The 17,767-nt window shown below is 24.3% G+C and overlaps 1 protein-coding gene across 1 annotated transcript; it reads left to right on the top strand.

The window, feature by feature from the left end:
• The first annotated feature begins 9,102 nt into the window (after positions 1-9,102).
• LOC132926733 (cyclin-C) lies at positions 9,103-13,187 on the top strand. Its single transcript, XM_060991126.1, has 5 exons — positions 9,103-9,370; positions 9,661-9,767; positions 9,932-10,138; positions 10,202-10,456; positions 11,277-13,187. The coding sequence occupies exons 1-5, from the start codon at positions 9,339-9,341 to the stop codon at positions 11,477-11,479; spliced, it is 804 nt and encodes a 267-aa protein (XP_060847109.1). The 5' UTR covers positions 9,103-9,338; the 3' UTR covers positions 11,480-13,187.
• Positions 13,188-17,767: the final 4,580 nt, after the last annotated feature.

The following is a 17,767-nucleotide window of genomic DNA, read 5'->3' as shown; positions in this document are numbered from 1 at the left end:
TATTATTTTTATGGCAGATAATGGATATTTTTAATTTAATATTAATAAAATATAAAATAAAATTGGTATTTGAAAATTATTTCTACTTTTATTAATTGTTTACAATATGTATTTTATTTGATACGTATATTATAACAAATACCTGCCAAATATATCTGCGGCTTTGTGCACGTTTACACAAATGATAAATATTAAAAATGATATTTGTCCGATAATTTCATTAACCTTTCATAAAATTAACTTTGCTTGTATGTCTGTACTGTATATTTTAATCTACCAATTATCAGTATAAAGACAGTTTACTACATTTTATACATAGGTCCCTATTTATAATATTATATATTATGATTTATTATTAATATTTATACAAAATGTGTAAACTGCATAATTACGTTAATACAAATCATAAAATATATTCAAACAACTATTACTGATTGTTTTTAATCTAATGCAAAATTTCTTGGGAAATAAATAGTATGTATGTTATCTTAATAAATCTTATAAATGCAGACAACAAGCTACTGGCATTTTACTCCCATGAAATATATTATATGCATATAGAGAGTGCATCAAAAAAGTTTAACAGTCGGTACATAAGGCACGTTATTATTTTTTTTTATTATACCTACGTTTCAATACTAAGATAATAGCATATAATATTGTTCATAATATTCATATATAGATACTCGTATCAGTCGTATATCAGTGAACATATTTTTACAGTTTTGCTGCAAGAGGTATTTATGCCTTGAAAAACTCCATATTAAATACACACTTACAATCACGGACTGACTGGGATGCTGGGAAGAATCCCTTGCCCTAAAATATATTTTCCTCAATTGGTATAAAACATATACCTTAATTTATTTATTTAAAATTAAATTGAATTTTTATTAAGAAAGTTATAATACCAGTCGTAAATCTATTATTTATAAAATATTAATATATAAATATATAATTGTATACTACTTATATACTATAATAATCATAAAGAATAAATTTAGCCGGTATGAAATAGGCTAATCAGTTTGAGCAACTACTTTTTATATATTTTACTTTATTATTATGCATAACAATAATATGCATATTAACAACATTTTGTTATTTTCCTTAAAATTATGTAGCATTCTGTGACTTTTTTTACTAGTTTACACCTGGGCATTTAGTTAAAACAGGTACAAATGAAACATTTATACTAAACATTAAAAAAAAAAAAAAACAAATGTTATCACTCACAATATTCTATTATAGACTATAGTATAACATAATTCGTTTGATATGTTAAATCACAATACAAAAAATATCAAGTTAATATACTTATTTTTCCTTTATTTTATTCTTCTCATTATTCTCCATAAGGAATAATAACAATATAATATGGGACTAATATGTTGTGTATACAAAAATTCTGGTTTTATCTGATTGATTCTATCACCAGTTATTTTCAAACATTTCAATAACATAGACTTCTAAATAATACTACTATATTATGTACTTATATAAGTTAGTTATGTATTTAGGATTTTTTCTTGAGGAGGGCGAGAGGGAGTCAGTATTTATCCAAAGCTCACTGACTCTTTATGGTTCTTTTTTTAGTTTTTGTTTTAGTGATAAATGATAATAAAATTTTGAAAATTATTAATAAAAGATTTTGCTTTTTTTATGCTTTTTAGACATTTAAAATGTTCTATTTTTTTTTTTAATTTACCTTCGTATTAGTTTTAATAAAATTATTGTTTTTGAGCTTTAAAATTGAATCCAACATTAGTTATTATTATACTTTACATTTTGAGAGGAATGAAGAAACTATAAAAAAATAATGTTGTATAAAATGTCAAACAAAATGTCTTATCAAATAGTTATTTTTATTACCACCATAGGAACGCCAACAAAATATATACCTATATAATGTCCTAGTGAGATCATCAGCTTCCTAATAATTTTGTGAAACGTTCAATTTTAAATTTTACCTTAAATTGCGTATTTTTTAGGTTTTATTGTTAAAATATGGATAACTATAGATCGTCTGGGTTCTAATATATGTTCCGAAATCTTGCTTAAGTTAACATTATGTCTATTAATAAACATAGAAAACAATATTGTTTTGACAAATGATAAAATAATCAAATTAATTATATGAATGGCTGACAAAATGCATTTTAAAATTATTTTCCCGGCTTGGTGATATGACAATTACAATTGATAAATAAGTTCATTGTTTTCTTGTCCCCCCACACAGATACATATATATAAATACTTTTATATATATGGTCCCCCATAACTATTTTTGTAATTACTTATCGCTATAATAATTGATAATTTTGTCAGTTGGGTCTTAGGTACTCATTTCTATTGGCCATTTGTAACATTAAGAAAGTTTTTGCATTACAAAGTAGGTAACATATATATATATAATATATCGTATAGTACTGATCTGTATTCATTACAGTGTAATGTCATTATTAAATTATTTGCATGGTGTTTTAGTTACCATAAAATAGAGTATTAAAGCTAGTGATTAGCAGAGAAGTAGTATACAACTTTTCCCATAAAATTAATTTTAAAAAATGTTGTTCTCAGTTTAAGACAAAAAGACAGTTTAAGTAAAATAAAATGCAGATGTCCTGTTTTTAAAATTTGTCATGATATCCTGAAAATCATCAATGGGATTTTAAGAAATAAAATATTTTATTATAAATTGGTATTGTATCATTTGATAACTATTATTACCTTTCTGTGATATTTCCCGTTTTTGTCAAATATTGATGATAGCGTGTGATTTTAAATGTTTAAAATTCCTTAAAATATAAAATAAATAAATTAAAGCTGATTTATTTTATGAATTATACATAACAATAATTCTAAAAAATTAAGTTAAAGTGGTATGAATAAATAAAATTATTCCTTATTACCATGAAATGTTTTAGTATTTAAACAAATATTTAAAATCTAAATATGTAACAAGGAACAAAAATTATTTATAATATGTATATCGCCCCGTTAATATTTCAATAGTAATAAATTATTTACCACTTAAGCAAATTTAACGTTAATTGACGAGATGGTTTATATCTGCTGCAGTTATCTCGATTATCCAATGTTGTTAAATTTAAGTGGGAAACATAAGTGATATACATGGGTATACAGATCACAAATGTATAAATAATAAATGTAGATACAGGGTACAGATTCTACAGCTGAAACAGTAAAACTCCGGAAGCTCGCCTACAGTATTAGGTGTTATAGTCTAATTATTAATTATTTGTTTTTATTATATTAAAATAATCATAATAATTATATTAATATAATAACTTATTTTTGTACAGTGTTTTTGTTTACATGTTACTAATTTTCTTTTAACGCTAATATCAATAATATCAGCCATTTCTGTATATTTACCCGTTAAATCATAATATGAGAAATAAAAAAAATTATTATGAATAAATAAAGATAATTTAAGTATAAGTAACAGTGGGATATCTCAAGTTTCAATAATTAATATTTTTCAAATAAAAAAAATTAATAAAGCTAAATTATCATTTTACTTGTGAACATCCAATGTCTTCAAAATTTAAAATTCATTCACTCAAGTTTATAGCTTTACGACTAACTTTTTTTTAAATTCACTAAAAATTTTTTATTATTAAACATGCATTAAACAATATAATATTAAAAATGTATGAATTTTTGATTACAATTACAAAGTATTTTACAAATTTTCGAGGTTTTAATGAATTCCATCAAAATTCTTTAAGTTCAAAAGCTCATAATGAATTATGGCGTATTTACATTTAATATTTTTTAACTCTTGCAGTAATATTGTTTGCAGGCTATTATATTAATAAATTATGAGGAACCTTGTATTAAATTTTCAAGCTCTTTGAGTAAGCATAATTTTTTCTTATTGAGATATATAGAAAAAAAAATAAAACAAAATATAATAATAGGTTAAAATATAAAGATTACCTACCTAGTAAAAGCTATAATATTATAAAAATTATACAATTTTTCTGTAGAAAATGCTAATATAAACATTTAGTGAAAATATTTAAGTATCTGCAGTTATACGTTTTTGAATTACAAGAAAACTACTGAAATCATTAAAGAGAATTTGATTTTAACCGATTTTGTGCGAAAATGTCCCCTTTTCCTAGTTTTTAAATTCTATGCGAAACGATGATAGAAATTGTCAAGATCACGAAAATTTAAAAATTATTTAATAGTTAAAAATTCGTATAAAAATTTTATTTTTATGGTTAAGATTTTAAAATGTAACACAGTATTTCTCATGAGTAGTTCTACCTATCACAACAACAAAAAAGTTAATAATTAAGTTAAAATTTTTACGACATTGAATATACTTATGTGTGATAAATACTTTTCCTCAAATGGTTTTTATATTTTGGTGTAATTGAAAAACAAATAATCGTAGATAATTGAAATTTCCACCAAATATATATATAATAATCATCTTCAATACATAAAAAATGTTCAAATTAAACAGTTTTCTTATATATGCACTTGAAGTTCAAAATTCGTCAAAATTTACAAACTATTTTGTAGTGAAAAATATATACACAATCTTTATATTTTTATAGCTAAGGTTTAAAAATTTAATAAGTAGGTACTGAAACCAAAAAACCTAAAAAATTTATAGGCACAATTTTATAGACATTTGAAATTCAATTGTTATTAATGATTTTAATTGTTTATTTGTTTTATATTATTCAAAAAATATTAGTTGGGACTTAATACTATTAGGTGTTAGGTGTACCTATAAGTACCATGAATTTAACTTTACGCAATGACAATTTCAAAATATATAGTAATTAAATTTAAGTTATTGCCTATTTATTCTATGATCTGTTCACACTGTCTAACGGTAAGGTAATAATTTTTCAAAACCTATAATAAATAATAATTAAATATTAATAAGATTATAAATGCTAAAAACTAATAACTATAAATTTTAGTGTTTTATTTTTTTTGGAGACATAATATTATTAAATATTATGTAACCGCATATTTTTAATTTTTTGATGCATAAGTGCATAATTTTAAATGCATATTTGATGATTTTTTTAGTGCATGAAAGTCCTAGCTAAGCAAGGCTGTTCTATACATTACATTATACTATATGTATTAGAAATCAAACATAAAATGATAATATATGGAACGCTTAAAACTATATGGAGACATTAATCCCTTCTGGGATTTTTTCTCACTTAAACCCTGCTTAATGATCGTCTCTTATTAGAGTTATTTTCGTATACAATGATTTATTATTGAATTCAAATTTAACACATTTTAATATTAATATAATTATAATATTGGGAGCCGGGGGTATAAAGCGAATTCTTTATTCTCTATTTTTTTTTTAACGTACATATTCATAATACTCTTTAAGTGTACGATTTTACACAGTTATAAACCTAATGGAATTTTCAATGACGAAAACAAAATATTCAATAATTATTTGTATAATTTTCAGTTTTTAGATGATATTTAGATGTCAAGTAATATTCAAAAAATATTTTGAAAACCAACCATATTTATCATATACTCATAAATGAGTAAATTACTAAGTAGAGGGTACATATTACGGCTATATTAAATGTTATATCATTTATCTGAATTTAAGTTTCCAGAAATAGAAATTCTTTTCTCGTTTTTTAATGAGTTTTAATGACTTTTGTTAGAATAATTCTAGAATAAGTTAAAAAGTATAAAGTATGTACTTGTATCTGATAGTTATAATAAGGGCTATAATAATTAATAATAATAATATCAAACCTATAGCGAAGATTTTTTTTTTAATTTAATGTTGCATGTTTTTATTATTGTTACCTGCGTGAAAAAGCCATATTACCACGAATATTTTTAGCAATACTTCATTTAGTGTCAATCACCGGGCCCCCAATATTTAATTTTTATTCACTAAAGGGGCCTCAGACAAACTAACAATAATAGCTCATTTCCGCATTAGATTAAAAATTTCACGACAAATATCAAAATCATAATAATTTTGAGGTATGAAAAAAATTGTATATAAAAATACGAGTAGGTGAATTGTAAATTATCTATTATCTGAGATTGGAAATAAAGTGTTATCGAACAATAATATTATTCAATAATATTTAAATAATAATAATGAATATTGCTAATAATATCCGTATACCTACCTATATTATATTATTATATGTATCTACCTATTAGTATATAGTATTTTATTTTATCTTGGGCTTTATTTAAAAAAATACAATCTATGTATCTTTACAATATGCAATATACATATTTACATAATTTGCATAATAGTTGGATGAGTTTTTTCAATTAAGGAGACACATTTGTGACACCTTTTAGATAGGTATAACTTATAATTGAAAATTAATTTTACATATTAAATGCTATTAAAAATAACTACCATAGAAATTAACATAAAAAATGCAAAATTTGAACTGTTTCTTACATTTCCGTCAACAAAAAGTACAAACTGACTACTATTGTTTAATGGCTATTTCATTTGATAATGTGACAGCAAGAATTTATGTTTCTTATCTAGTAGCCACTCTTTACTATAATATAATAATAATATTATATTATGTTATAGTTGCTATTATATATTTATATACTTATGTGGTTATATCTCAGTCTGACAGCTACAGAGATTATCGCTTTATATAAAGCCTATATTCCAGTATTTATGAGGCAAATGTTTTGTCTATGAACATAGTATTATGCTTAATATAATTTTTTCTTATTTATATAATATATTGTTTAAATATTATTGTTTACGTCCGAGTACGACGTTAATATATATTTCTTAAAACATAAACAATGGTAAAACCATTGTATATCGTATATCCATGCATTATACATAAACGGAAAAACAATTTCAAAATCAACAATCAACGATCAAACATATACTGTAGTCACAACACTAAATAAATAAACTTTTTTGTCAAAAATATATTTATTTTTTTATATTAACAATATTATAACAAAATAAAATCTGCAGACACACAAAATCATATATTGTAACAACAATTAATTATCACGTTAATAACTATATAGTCTATAGGTACTTCTATAGTGCATTGTAATAAAATAATAATATTTGAGTATGAATAATTTCCTTTATTTCTCAAAAAAGAATACTGGGCCCCTCTTGGTTTACCGTGGACTCAATCATTAAAAACAATAGAAATTATAAAATATATATTATATACATAATACATATAAAAATATATATAAAATGATCAATCACAATAATAATGTTATTAAAGGTTCTCATTTTCTCAAAAACGTACATAATTAAAAGAAGAAAATACAAATAAAATAAATAATAATAATATGAAATAGCCAGTCCAACCCCCTCCCCTTCTAAAAAATGCTGGTTATACAAATATTACAAATTATATAGTTATATAATATAAGTTGCAGTAAAATTAAAAGATTAAACATTAAACGTATCGGATTCACAAGTGAAAATGTGGAAAAAAATATAGACAATTCTATACACACAAATAAACATAAGAGCAATAAATCGTATGGTTCAATGGTTGATTAAAATATAAATTTACTAAAATAAACAAGTTAGGAAAGCAGCTCTGCAAACACATTAAATTCCCAGTTTCTAAAGTATTTTAATTCAACGGAATAAACTATGAAAATCTCAAGAAAAAATAATAAGTACAATTTGTATAGACATTTCATACTCTAAATTTGACAAAATTCAATATATAAGCAAAAAAAAAATAATATTAGTAAATAGTAATTCATATTTCAGACTAATTCTTATTAATTCTTTATTTACAAATTATATTTGTTGAACGTTGATACTTAAAACTTCATTAATACAATAATGCCTATATTATTATTTTCTTTATAGATTATTCTTTATTAGACACTTAGACAATGAGATTTTTTAAATATTTAGATTTATTTATATAAGTTATGACCTATTAACATACTGCGAATCTACTCAAACCGTTCAGTCATAATAATTATACCTATAAAATAACCTATGCTATATTAGTAATATAATATTATATAATAAATTATAAATATAATGCTTTCGAAAAAAAGTAATTTGAATTGGACTTATCGCATTACTATTTTTAAAATATATTACCTAGGTACCTAGTACTACCTACTATAATAAGTAATAACCATAATAAATAATAAATACAAATGTATATCATAAAATATTCATAAGTATAAACTGATTTAGTTATTATATCAAAAAATATATCATGGAACTGGACTCCTCTCAAAATCGTTCATGTTCCGTCATTAAATTAAAATTAAAATTCATCCATTTTTGTATTAATTGCTGTTTTTGGTTTTTATGACAACCGATTTTTGACAAGCACCAAACTAGCTATTAGGTACCTAATAGCCAATTGGTACTTTAATTAAATAGATACCTATTACCTATATGGCTATTGGCTATATATACCTAGTTAATGATTTCTGTGTAATATAATATTTAATGTTTATGCGTTATGTTAATTGGCGAACAATTTTGAAAAACACAAAAAATTATTTATTTCCATTAAAATAGGTAGGTAATCGTTATATTACAATATAATCTCAAATAAAGTATCACCGATTGACCGATTACCAAACATTGTTTTATTTGCTTACACAGTAAAATTTAGGTATGTCGTATGTGTACAATAATATAATAATAATTATTTTACATTTATACCGATTACCGATTAATATATTATATTTTGACGTAAACGTTTGTCGACAGTACGTCGCGTTTTCCCACCGCTATAGATATTCTGCAGAACAAATTCTTTTTGCTTTCGAATTTTTAAAATATCTCCATACATTTATATTGGATAATCAGCAAATATCAATGTTGAACAATATGCATTTGTATGCTTGCATTGTTTTGTTTACGACGCATACAATATTATGTAAATGACAACTAACGTTTACCAATTACCAAATAGCACAAATCATATTATTATCTGATCAAAGATCGTTTTTCGTAATAATCATTGATTATCCATAGCCTTTGTGACTAAATGCGACCCCACTGACCGTCGGCACTCGGCATTCGGCAATCGTCATCATCCATCAATGTCGGCACTCGCCACTCGGCAGTCGGCACGACGGCACGGCACAATAGCGTCCCGCCGTCCCCTTTATAGTTGTTAGTTGTTACCGAATTCCGGTAATCGTTAAATCGTTGTTATCAGAAAGAAAACAATAAGACATCGTTCCATTGGCCAGTGATGTTATCATTTTGTCGCTCGTTACGTGTTTGTGTAAAACTGAAGTGAAAAGTGAAAAATACTGAGGGACACTAAATTTTATTGAAAATGGCTGGGAATTTTTGGCAAAGTTCGCATTAGTAAGTAATAATTCTTTATATGCTGAGTCTGAGATGTATTAGTTGAGCATTTAACATTGATAATACGTGCGTGATACTGTGTTTTTCGAATCATTTGCAAACTAAGTTGAAACAGATTACGTACATGACAAGTATATTCCTATTTACGAAATTTTACCAATCTCTTCCATCTTTGTACAATGAAAGGTTCCATTGACGTTTCTGTACGGGCGTATTAAATCTTTAAGTTAAATGTTTATGAAAATGCAATTATTTGTTCAGTTTTGATATAATAAAATTGTATTTTACAGTCAACAATGGATATTAGACAAACAAGATCTAGTCAGAGAACGCCAATTAGATTTACAAATTTTAAGTGAAGAGGAATATCAAAAAATAGGAATATTCTTTTCTAATTGTAAGTTAAAGCTTACATCATAGATAATCGAACCTAATGATTTTTGTTTAATTTTACAATAAGCTTCTTGTAAAATTATTTATAAATTACCTAATAGAAAAATATTATTGATGAGATATGCTTAATTTAAACTTGACGGACATTTTTAATTTTTTTTTTTTTAGTTATTCAAATTTTAGGTGAACAACTAAAACTTAAGCAGCAAGTAATAGCTACGGCAACAGTTTATTTTAAAAGATTTTATGCCAGAAATTCTCTCAAATGTATTGATCCTTTGTTATTATCTCCAACTTGTGTTTTCTTAGCATCAAAAGTTGAAGAATTTGGTGTAATATCAAACAGTCGTTTAATAACTACTTGTCAGACAGTTTGTATGTTTTTGTAATATTTATTTTATTTTACAGTTTTTTGTTTTATCTTAATTTTTTTTATAGTGAAAAATAAATTAAATTATGCATATACCCAAGAATTTCCTTATCGTACTAATCATATATTAGAATGTGAATTTTATTTATTGGAAAATTTGGACTGTTGTTTGATTGTATTTCAACCTTATCGACCATTACTTCAATTAGTTCAAGATATTGGGCAACACGAAGATCAATTATTGGCATTAGCATGGAGAGTAGTGAATGATAGTCTTAGAACTGATTTGTCATTATTATATCCACCATATCAAATAGCTATTGGTAAGATTTTATTATTATTTCTATTATAAATAAAATGTGTTTCAAATATTTACATATTTTTCTGTTATACTTAACACTATATTTAATAACATTTATGTGTTTGTTACATATGTTTATGTCACTTTAAAATAACTGTATTTTTATTTCATAAAAATAACCTTTTTTTAGATTTCCAACAATCTAGTTAACTGTATATTATATATATATATAATAACCTCCCTAATAACCTATAAATTTGATTAGGAATTTAGATATAGTTAATTGGTTACAAAATAAATCTCAAGAAATTAAATAAATTAGAAATAGAATAATAATATTAACTAACAATTAATTAATATTATTATTAAAGAAGGCTTTTTATATAAATCTAAAAAAATACTTGAAAAAATATTTAAGTAAGAATTATTTTTAAGCAAAACATTTTTATTAAACACCATACAAAAGTATTTGTATCTCGTCAAAATAATATAATACATTTATTGCTATATTGCATGTTTTCCAAGCTTAGTGTAATTATACTTTTATAATGCAGTACACATATTAAAAATTTGTAAATCCCTCTTCGAGAAAATTCTAAATTCATTACTGCGTCTACACAATATTTCCAATTAAAAGCATTCAATGTTGAGGTTACCAAGAATCTACTAGAAATCTGGTGTGTCCGGAATCAGGAAATGTAAAAATATTCACATTAATTGATACTATAAAAAATATTTTTCTTATTATGAAATTGTAAGTAGCTCAATATTAAAAACTATTGAAAATCAATGTCTTACTTAAATAATGTGTTTTATTTATTTAATATCTTTTATTATTGTAGGATGTTTACAAATTGCATGTGTTATTATGCAAAAGGATCTCAAATCATGGTTTGCAGAACTAAATGTGGACATAGACAAAATACAAGAAATATCCAGATATATAATCAACCTATTTGAGTTGTGGAAATCTTATGATGAGAAAAAAGATATTCAAGGCTTACTAAATAAAATGCCTAAACCTAAATTACAGCCCACTAGATAATAGTTTATTTTTATTAGCAATTTTTTATAATTTTTTTTTACTAAAACTAATTTTTATTTAAAAAATAAATAGTTTATTACTTCTAGTTAACTATTAATAAATTGTTTAATTTTTAATATTTTTCATTTTAATTAGGTCGTTTGGTAATTTTCAAAAATTAAATACAGTAGGGTCTCAATAATCCGAATGAGATTGGGAAAAGGGGTCCGGATTACCTATGACTACTTATATGGGGCCATTTTATGTACTAAAATGAAATCACTATAATTTAACAATCACTATAAAGTATGACTTGCGACTAATAATCTTTATCAACGTATGGAATCTGACAATGCACATGTGTGATATACAGTCGTATTAATCGTTATGATTATTATTTTATTAGTCTACATAAGTTCAATAATGAAACAGTGGCGATGTACACTCGAAGCCGTTTGGATTACCGTGTCTTTCAGATTATTGAGACCCTACTGTAGATATTTATTTAGAAGTAGTTTATAACATTTACGTATACTATTATTAGAGGTCGGATTTTTATGATTTTACATATTTGTTTCTAGTATATGCAGTTAAATGGGAGCAAGATATATTGACGATTAGCTATCCCCATACACTTTGTTACCCGTAGAAAATGCATCTGTGTTAAATTTGCCTAATGTTAATTTACGCGTGTGGATAATTAATATTTTTGGTTTTTTTGATTTGGTGTATAGTTAAAATGAAAAGAAAAATATCTTTATGTGCGTATTTTCTGATTATTTGAAAAATTAATAATTCAATTTTTCATTAACTTATAGAATCAGCTCAGAATTAGGTTTAAAACCTATTCCGTAATATACTCTTTCATTTGAAAAAAAAAAACAAATTAAGATAAGCGGATGAGTAGTGTATTACAAAGATTTCCATTTTCACATTGATGTATATTTCATGCATTCATAAAAAATGATATTTTAGGGGTTTGAGGATGTTTGAGAAAAAAAAATATTTTTATTTTTGTAAATATTTTTCTGAAGAAAATAATTAATAACTATATTACACAATATTTTTATATACCATTTATACACCATTTAATTTTTATTGTAAACAAAATAAAATAAATTTAAACTATGATTGTAAACAAAATGAATTAAATAAATTTATTCTGAATAATTTAAATATTTTTTTTTTTTTTACAGAATTTTAAAAGAATATGTATTCTTAAGGACAAAAACATCATGTATCTCAGTGATACAATTGATATAATGTTTATTTTAAAACGTAGATAATACAAATTATCTAAAGGAAGTAATATAATGCTGTAAAAATGCAATTGAACCATTTGGTGGTTTCTAAAAATTAGCCCTCTAGTCACTTTAAGTTACCCATCCGTAATATATCTGATATTTTGCAAAATATTCAAAACACATATTGCCTTTATTTTAATTGCATAAAAACATCATATTATTTAATAATTTTAATAGAATATAAATCCGACCTCTAATTATTACTAAATGTTTTCATATTTAGTCTATAATTTGTGTGCCTTTTGAATTATCTTAATTGAGATAATTTTATTAGTGATTACTTAAAATTTAACATGCTGATATTTACCAAAAATAATAACCAACAATGTGGGTAATAATTAGTTATTATGTAACTTTAAAACTGTTTACCAAATTTGTTGTAAGAAAAAAATTATGAAAATTAAATGATTATATTAATTCAAGAAGTCTAGAGAATTGATTCTGTTGTAATTATATTGTGTTTAGAATTTAAAAATATTTCTATACTAACTCGTTAATGATGGTTATTTGTAGGTTACAAGTGTGTATTTTTGTTAAATGATGTGACCTAATATACTGAACTTGGAGATAATGTGGCTCAATCAACATGATTTCACCAGTCAGTTATTAAATTAATAATAGTAATTAAAATATTAAATATATTGTATATTTATACAAAAAAATATTTGCATAAAAATGTTTAATTTGTATACATACCTCATCTCTCATTCTCTCAGGCAAACTACCTACTATAGGTAATCGTTATTTTTGTGTAATTGTCATCTCAAAATGTATTTTGTTCATCATTTTCAATTTTATATACTGGTAAGTTAAGATAACTAGTTTTCTGGCAATTGGAATTACAGTGAAACCTTGATAAGTCAAAATAAATGCCATTTCCTTGCGAAAACCTGGTTTATATATGATAATTAAAAACTATAATATACAAATTAAAATTCTTCAAGTCGAAATTTTTCCAAAATCTTGATAAGTCGAAAAAATTGTATTTCCCTTGAATTTCGACTTATCAAGGTTCCAATAATGAATTCTCATTCTATTTTACTTTTTTCCAAATTTGACGTTATTTCCTTGGTTTTTCTTCTTCGTCTAACAATACAGTTAGTACACGAACACTTCAATTTTTCAGCTATACCTACTGAAATAATTAGTACCTATTTAAAAAAAAAAAAAAAACAATTTCAGCAGCAAGATTAACAAGACAGTAGAACCACACTGATTTATGTGTACGTAACCGAATCGATGCAAAACATTCGTATTATGAAAATCAAATAGCACAGAAACTGAACTCTGAAGTGAACTGAGGTATAGGGTTAGTGGTTACGGACCAGACACATGGCGGGTATATGTAAATATACCCTTGAACTAGTAAACATAACATTTATAAATATACAGGAACACACAAAAATACATTTTCTACTATTACAGTTTAGCTGACAATAATTATCGTTGTATTCTATAGTACCCATTATACTAAATAGTTTACTTACCTACTGAATATTATTACTAATACATGGGTATCTTATCGTCACTGTGTAGTGTATAGTCTATTGCATAAAATTTAAAACACGACACTGTATCTACATTGATGTATTAACTTATAATCATATAAATATTATACATAATAGATTAATAATAAATATAAACTATAATATAATAGGACGTGAAAAATTAAATTAAAAGTTTTATAAAGTTCGACGAGATTTAAACCTCGTGCATTATTCTAATAAAGTAATAATAGTAGGTACTAGGTACCTATACTAACTAACAATATATGTGCAATGTACATAAACACTAAACAATATATTATTCACCTATATTGTTATTTATTATGCATTTATTGATCATTGATGTATAGTTAATACATCAATACATATATAACATCATGACTTATGAGTCATAACAAATAATCAAATAATATAAAAAGGTGGGAAAGTGGGTACCTACCGTTGTACAGTAGATGCTAGATTTATTATATAATAAAATAAATATTACACGGTGTGCATAGAATATAGATTCATGGTATAAATAAGCAATAGAATCAGAAATAAAAATTAAAAAATATTAAATCTATAGGTAAATTTTGAATATATAATTTTACATATAAAATATAATAACACACATAAAAAGTTTTAAATGCTCATAAAAAAAATATTTGAAGCACAACAAAGTAACTAAAATCGTTTTTAATTGTTTAGATATTTGATTTCATCTAAATTTTAAATTCTAATATTGATATAAAAAAATTGTGATTTAGATTTTTTGATTTTAGTATAAATAACTATTTATGATTTTATGAAGAACTTTAACATTTTCAAGCATTGGCTACAAAAATTACATTTTATATTTGACTCCTCAGAGTACCAACTAGATCCCAATTTTCTAGAACTTCCAAAGTTAAATATTGAAGCATTTCTATTTTCTACTGCCCAAAAAGGTGATGACAGACAATAAAAAATGTATACATCGTTGTAAAATCAATAGGGTACAATTATATTACTCCACTCAGTATAAAATGTATAATTTTAAATGTTATATATAACGTTTAATTTTCAAACAAATATTTTAACATTATTACATTAATAATTAATCATGAATTCATGACAAATAATATTAAATATTTATAAACAAAATGAATAGGTATTAAATACATAGTATAATTTACAGGATTTTAACTGAGACTCTTCACTCTATTCTATGGCACCATGGGAGGGTTAGGCAATCACGGCAGCCATGACGATGGCCTACTATTGTTGTATACTTGTATATATTTTTTTTTTGTAGGTATTTATTAATCAGTTATATAGTTTGAATTTCGTTCAATAAATTATGTCACATGGGAGTAAGTATTGTGCAAATGGTTCACACCCGGGAGGCAACAACACAAGAAAAAAAGGGTTTTAAATGAAATCATCCCTTTTAATTACAGTATCTATATCGGTTTAATTATGAAAAAATATGTATCATAGATCTGCAGTAACTTTGTATAGGTATAGTATATCATATTGACCCAAATAATATTTTATTTTGACTTGCTACTATTAATTTGGCGAAACTGTCGAAAACTAAAATTACATCTCTGCAAAAACAATTTGTTTGTACTTGTACCTACTTTAATATAATATATAAATATTGACAATATTGTATTACAATACTTTATAAATAAACAATTATAAATTAATTTTTAGTATTTTTAGTATTAACAAAGATGATTTGTCAGTCTAGAATAATTAGTAGGATAGATTATATTATTACCTATATTTAAATTGTAATATATCATAATTTTACTCGATTTCGTAAATAAAAATTCATACGCTCATTAAATTTTTTCTATATTGACGCTAGAATTTTTTTTCGGTTATTTGAAAGAAAATCTATGGATAACTTACTTGTATTGGGTTTTTTAACCTTAGATATAAATTACACAAATTTTATGAATTTTCAACTTCAAAATTTCTTGCAAATTTTTGCGATTTTGACATATTTTGTAAACATATGAACTTTAAATGCTTATAAACAAAAATTGTGACTAACGATTTTCAATTTTTTTTTTACTACGATAAGTACAACTTGTAATAAACTTTTTATTAAATTTTAAGGATTTTTTGGAGGGCCAATTTTTTTTTAGTCAGAAAAATTGAAAATTTCAATTGCCTATAAATAGCTTAAAAAAGGTCAAAATATTTGTAAAATTTAATCGTAAATACATAACGCTAATATAAACATTTGATGAAAATTTCATATTTACAATGATTCGTTTTCGAGTTACAACAAAATAAAAAAAATCAATTTTGTCAAAAACTGATCCTTTTTAAAGAGAGGCTGAAGTCAAAAATCAAAGCATTATTTCTACTCCAAATCGTTATGACAGACACACAACAAAAAAAACATACATCATTGTAAAATCAATACATCTTCACTACTTATTCACTTCGTTCAGAATCTAAAAATGTATTAATTTGCTGTCTAAAAACTATTTATAATTATCTTTTGCAAAATATTGCCCTAATTTATATTTAATAAATCATTGAACCAAATAAAAAGCCTAAAAAAATCAACAAATCATAAAATAGTATATTGATTTACAATTTTTTTAAAAGTCGTTACTCGTTGATAATTATTTTCGATTAATTTACAAAATATTGGCATATCACATATGTTATAAAACTTCCCAGACAATGAGACATGTATTACACTTATACAAAAGCTTAAATTGCTTAGAACATACCAAATCATATTTAAGGTGTTGGGTGTAGCTTGTCATGAGATCTATCAGAAAATTGTATGATTATGATTTATGAATATTGAATATTGAAAATGGAATGCCGTTGATTAGAAATTCGGATAAAATAATTTGCTAGTAGATACATAGGTAGTTTTAAAAAATTATTATTGTGTTAGAACATTTAAATTTCATGTTCTTAACCAAAAATTATTTGTATTCGTATATTTTTAGTAGGTACATTATTGTTCATTGTTTTGTATAGTTTATTCTCATAATAATATTTTAGTTGTAAGTACAATTTTATTATATTTATTATAGTACAATTGTATTTAATATGTGATGCGATATATTTTTTCTTTATTAATAATAATTATTAAGACAAAAATATTTCCCTATAGCTAGGTAGGTACCTAGTAGGTGCTTAGGTAACCACAACAACAACAAATAGGTACTTTTTCGCCAACTCTAACCAAGTTTATCGCCTCAATTAAATAGGTACCATCTTTGTTTCCCTGCTTTACTCTTCTATGGTAATTTTTTGGTGTAGACTGACTAGACTATAGACTGCATATATTGACGAATGATGACGCGTAAGTTAATATGATATCTTGACATGATTACAACCTACTGGGCAAAGACGCGATTTCAGTTTTTAACTTATTTGGAGGCCTGGAGAGGCTTTACATATTTCTCCAAGTGAAACAGTCCCGTGGGGGCTCGGTCCCCCCACACTCCTGTTTAAATAGCTACAAAATATATCTATTCATTTGTGGAACATTATAT

This window comes from Rhopalosiphum padi, chromosome 3 (assembly GCF_020882245.1).
Source record: "Rhopalosiphum padi isolate XX-2018 chromosome 3, ASM2088224v1, whole genome shotgun sequence".
Lineage (NCBI taxonomy): Eukaryota > Metazoa > Arthropoda > Insecta > Hemiptera > Aphididae > Rhopalosiphum > Rhopalosiphum padi.
Note: the sequence above shows the minus strand (reverse complement) of the source record. Positions and strands in the feature narration are given on the sequence as shown.